General features: G+C 42.4%; 1 protein-coding gene across 1 annotated transcript in view; it reads right to left on the reverse strand.

Moving 5' to 3' along the window:
- GIPC2 (GIPC PDZ domain containing family member 2) overlaps positions 1-5146 on the reverse strand; it is a 503084-nt gene extending 497938 nt beyond the window's left edge. The window contains exon 1 of the mRNA XM_078644977.1: positions 4503-5146. Within this exon, the coding sequence (XP_078501103.1) occupies positions 4503-4793 (291 nt within the window). The 5' untranslated portion in view covers positions 4794-5146. The remainder of the gene's footprint in view (positions 1-4502) is intronic.
- Between the last annotated feature and the right edge of the window lie 854 nt (positions 5147-6000).

The raw sequence follows: 6000 nt of genomic DNA on the forward strand, positions 1-6000 counted from the left end.
TTCGAGTCCTTTTTACAGAACAGAACACAGCGCTTCCTGGTTAACCAATCAATCTCCCCTCCGTGCCCTACCACAATTGGAGTCTCTCAAGGATCGACATTATCCCCAGATCTGTTTAACCTATACGTCGAGCCACTCACAGAAATTCTACAAAAATCTCAAATATCCTATCACATGTATGCAGACGACACGCAAATATACGTAAAGATTGGATCCATAAAAGAATTGGAATTAATGAATGAGACACTAAAAATGACACTTCAATGGTTAATGGCAAACCACCTGAAGCTGAATGCACATAAAACAGAGTTCCTATTAATCTCTCCACCAAAGAGGAATATAGAAATAATGGAATGGATGAAAGTCGTGACTGCGCTAAACTGTACCCCTACCCTTGTCAACTCAGCCAAATCACTAGGAATCATCTTAGATGAGAATCTAGACATGAAAGCCCACATTAACTCAATGGCGAAAAGTGCCCGATTTCACTTGAACTACCTAAGAAAATTGAAACCTTTCATCACAGAGTCAGACCTCAAATTGGCAATCCAATCCTTAGTTATCTCGAGGATTGAATATGGGTGCACCACCTTGGCTGGATTACCAAAAATGTCCACAGGACCATTGAAAGCCTGCCTTAACGCTGCAGCAAGACTTATCACCGGAACTAGGAAATATGACCATATATCCCCACACCTGAAAGCATTAAACTGGCTACCATATGAAGCAAGAATCCAAATGAAGTTAGCATGTATCACACATAAAGCATTACACGACAACACCCCAAGATATCTTACAAAGAAAATTCAGTTGTCCGGTGGCAACCGAACATCTAGGAGTGCTGGGGAGCTGCTACTACGACCAGCATTCTTCCGAAAGAAAAAAACTTATGACAGAGCGTTCTCAGGAGCGGCCCCCAGAATATGGAACTCACTCCCTCCAAACATCAGGAAGATCCAGAATCTGGTAACATTCAAACGGGAAGTGAAGAGCCTGCTGATGAATAGATACATTACTTAATGAAGATCACTGATCTTGGATCTGCTATAATACTGCCTTAGTACAGATCATGTACGCTATCAAAATAGGAGGCTCAGACAATACTATAATGGAATATGTATCCTAGGATATGGGAACAACCCAAAGTCAACAGGAATGGAGATTGGATTGAACAGAAGAACAATATCTTTCATGAACCTATACAGTGCTACCTCATACATGAACCTATACCGTGCTACCTCATATTTGTTATATATACATGTCTTGTATTTTATTTAGTACAAATGAGGATGGTCTGAGTATGGCAGATGTAATATACATATATATACAAATTCAGATAGGACCATGTTCACCTTTAAAGTTTAAACCAATCAAAAGAGAATTTAATTATTTGTATTTCTTTCAGGCGTTTTATTCATTCATAGCCAAAATTGTGTCGAGCAATTTATGATAAAGACATGTAATTGTTTCATCATTACATTCTGTATTCGAAATCGGTGCTCTCTGTGAAAAGGGAAGGGTAGGTGAATAAGTGAGGGGGACAGAGTAAAGGTGTTGTGACATAAATAGTTGCATCCAAGTTAAAAATGAAAAAACCTCTACAACCAATTGAAGAGTCTCTTCGGATGCAGGCTGCCGGGAAGTAATAGCGCTGATGCGCGCTCGCATTCAAGAAGTAAAACGTACCGGCACTGAGACCCCCACCGCGAGTGAACACGCGTTTGGGATAACAGGGTGGCATTGACAATTCAACCCTGCAAGACAAATCACCCCCATCGAGGACAGATCTACCTGTGCCTAGTTTTCGCCGGCACACCAATTCCATTGGAGCATTTGAAAGCCCCTCCTGCAGACGGCACATTCATTGACCGTCGGCTGATGCTCTCTTTCCTCTTCCTGACGAAGACCCCAACATGAGGCTGTGAATCACCCTTCTTGCGTATCAGGGGTCGAAACGTAGAAATACGCCGTTTTTCCTTGACACACCATAGGAGCTAATTAAGAGATGTATTCTCATAAATCTATGCGTGATGTAAAATTGGGAACCTTTGCCCATTAGCTTGGTTGTAGAGGTTTTTTCATTTTTAACTTGGATGCAACTATTTATGTCACAACACCTTTACTCTGTCCCCCTCACTTATTCACCTACCCTTCCCTTTTCACAGAGAGCACCGATTTCGAATACAGAATGTAATGATGAAACAATTACATGTCTTTATCATAAATTGCTCGACACAATTTTGGCTATGAATGAATAAAACGCCTGAAAGAAATACAAATAATTAAATTCTCTTTTGATTGGTTTAAACTTTAAAGGTGAACATGGTCCTATCTGAATTTGTATATATATGTATATTACATCTGCCATACTCAGACCATCCTCATTTGTACTGACCAACGGACCCAGGTCCTGAGTTTTAAGGGCCTACCCCTTTCATACTCACACATTGTATTTTATTTAATCATAGCTTACTTACTTTTGCTAACGTCACATGTGTTACGAATTTATATGTCATCTACCTCACTGCGATTGCTTGCTAACGACGTATACATATGTAACCGTGTTTCCTTTTACTACCTCATGTTAAGCGCTCTGATACCTACGGGTCTTGTTCGCGCTATACAAAACTTTATAATAAAATAAATAAATAAAATAAATAAACAACTCGTCAACACACCGGCCCATAGAGCAGGACACACCTTCGACCCCATTTTCGCAGCAGGAAACAGCGTGCAATTTAGCCACACAATGCAGCCGCCATGGACTGACCACCACTGCGTACACTTCGCCATCAACAAACCCAAGGCACCCAAACTAACGCCACACCCCCCACGAAGGAACTGGAGCAATGTTACCGACGAGCAACTTAACTCCACCTTCACCTGAGACAACCACACCTGGGCACCCAAGGCAAACGAAGCTGCCATGCATCAAGTCAAAGAAAATATGATGATCAGAGGGGTAAGTGCCCTCAATCCCCAGTGGAATAGCCTCTGCCTTAATACGTGGTCGCCTACGCCTCCCCAGCAAACACCATCTGAAGGCAGAGAGGCGGAGGCTATCCCACTGGGGATTGAGGGCACTTAACCTTCTGATCATCATACTTTCTTTGACTGTTGATGCATTGAGGGGACTCAATGCTGTTTTGGAGGTAGACTGCTGGCAAAGGGTTATAATTTGGCCAAGCTGGCGAATTGACTGATGCTAAAGACTATTGTCTGTTTGTTTGATCTAAAGAGCCCTGAAGAAGTTCTTTTGGCTTGTCGCCGAACTGAATGAAACGCGTTGGCTGCCTTTTTTTGTGTAACTTTATTTGGATTTGAAAATAAAGAATTGAAAGAAAGAAATATAAAAAGACTGAATAAGTTCTTTTGTTCAAGTGCACTGCTCTTTACGAAGTATAGTTTGGAATCTGTGATCAGTGGCACTAAAAGGCAACAGGTGCCGAGAATAGTGTACGAACCACTGCTTTAATAAGATTGTAGCGATTCAGAAAAGGGGGTGGTGATGAACAGAGTGTCTGAATTAAGCAGACCACTCTTACCCAGTCCAAAGATCAGGGATTGATCCATCACCACACTACAAAAAAAACGTCAATTTTCATCCATATTTTGAAGGGCTCCCTTTTACTTTTTTTACTCCCCCAAAAGATGATGTCGCATCATAAGCCATTTTGCTGTGGTTCTGTAGGCAAGACATTTATATTCTTATATCCTTCTAGACTCGTATACATTACTCTACTGTCAATCAACAGCCATGAAGTTAGTCACATAGCACCTCCTTTCGTGATCCTTTACATACCTTTACATATGCATTGCTCACCATCTAATGCGAAGTAAATCTGATGACAACATTTTTAATAATGCCGAAATGGATGCCCACCTATTTAACAAACTGCACAGACAGGGCCCTATGGCGACTTGCTAGACAGTCCATACACACTACACAATTATTTTCTCTGCAGGCTTGAAGTAAACAAATTGAATTTTATTACATGTTTGCTCCAGGCATGTACCGAGTGCTTTTCATTTGTGAGCCATATGCATTTCATAATATTAAGTGTAATGACGCATTATTGAAAAGTAAAGACCGCTGCGGCTTTTGTGTACTCTTTTAAGAGTTTTGAAAGATTAATAAGGCTATGGCCACTGTTTCTCGTGCATGGCCACATTACATCTATTTTACTGTGCAGGTTTACTAAACCCTCAGGTATCATTTTACTTGACTCTAGCCTTGCTCCAATGAGCACCGCCAAACACCAAGAACGAGTTTGCCTCTCAAACTAACACCAACAAAAGCAGGAAACCTGGCGTTTGCTCATCTTTCTGTCTTTAAAGATGCAAGACAAGTGGAAATACTGTACCGCTGACTTAAAACAATCTAGTTAGGTATCCGCGCTGCAAACCCATTTACCAAATACGCCTGTCAAACCGGGTGCCAGTTTGCCCTCCCCTCGCCGTGCCACGGTCATTTCAGTGGCACAATGCACGTGCGCCCTTACCTCTGCTGGAGATATCTGAAAAGCTTCGGCGATTTTTAAATATAATTCTTTGACGCTAGTAAAGCCCTCGATCCGGCCCGTAGGGCTCCCGTGGGCCAGCTGCGTGTGGAAGACCAGCTTGGGGCGCAGGTTGGCGGGGGGAGGCGGCAGACCCGCCACAGCTCCGTTGGCAACTTGTTTGGCGGCACTCGTCCCGGGGGCACCCGCTCGGCCGCCGACCTCTTCGCTGTCCACAAGCTTCGACCTCTCCTTTGACTTGGCTTTCTTCTTCCCCCTTATCCCCAGAGGCATTTTGTAGGATAGCAAATAAATAATTCGTGGCTGAGTAGGTTACGTCCCCGTCCCTCATGTAACGCTTTGTGGGTTTTTTTTTACCTCCGTCTCGTTTTGCCCGAGTATATCACCTGACGTTCCTTCCTCAGTTTCAGGGTCGACTTTGTTCCCTGATGTCACTGAGTCATTGCTTCTGTTCTACTGCATTGGATACTGCAGGTGACGGAGAAGCGCTTCCTGTTTCTGCTCTACTAGACCCGGTCCCCCAGCCCAACCCTTCACCTTGCAAATAATTCCCTATTCTGAAGGAAAGCCACGCCTTCTGCTTTCAATACCGCCAGCCGCGTTTATCTGACGGCTGCGTCTGCCCAGTGGACGCATTGGCTTTCAGGTGTCACCTCCTGTTAGCACAGCCACGCAGCCTGTTTTCCATACCTAGAGATATCTGCATCTAAACTCGGGCCTGCGTTTGTCATGAGCTGGGCTCCTTTTCAATAAAAACTGTTTTTATTAAACGAAACCCTGCACTACAACTCTTAGCTTGGAGGATGCAGGCACGTGGCTGTCAATAAATAGTGCTGCCTTCATTTCAGTTTGCGCTTACCAATTTTCGCTTTTAATGTAAATATTTTTCCTGAAATGTCAATACTACACTCTCCAAATTTTTAAACAACACCTAGCGTGCAACATTTATAAAGCATCCGTGGTCCACTATGATAATTTACTATAACATAATCTACTGCAATTCTCATTTTTAGTTTCTTTTATGCAAGCGATTGCAAACAATATTTTTCTTTAGGAGAGGTCTTACCTTTGGTGACCTCTTACCTGCGAGATTTTCTACAGCTGTTTAGCGTCACAATTTTATATAGCAAAGAAACATGCAATATATTCTGTAACTCGAAACTGTATGGAACCATTACATACGTCATACACTGAATATAATAATAGGAGTAATAAACATATTATTACTTAAGTGTTTTACATATTGCATGACACTGCAGGTTTGATTTCTGACACATTGTTAATATTAATAGCTTATACATTGAATCGATCTTAGAAGGATGAAATAGTATTGCTCTGATCTTTACCCTGCTGGGATTCCGACCTGTTACCAACAGGTAGACCAGGGAGGGTGGACACCGATTCAATGCTGTAGGCAAAATTTACATTTGTTTGACAGAACACGTCCCATACATCCAAATTGAGTCCCAGGCCTTTGTCA

The sequence above is a fragment of the Lissotriton helveticus genome, chromosome 1_1 (assembly GCF_964261635.1).
Source record: "Lissotriton helveticus chromosome 1_1, aLisHel1.1, whole genome shotgun sequence".
NCBI lineage: Eukaryota > Metazoa > Chordata > Amphibia > Caudata > Salamandridae > Lissotriton > Lissotriton helveticus.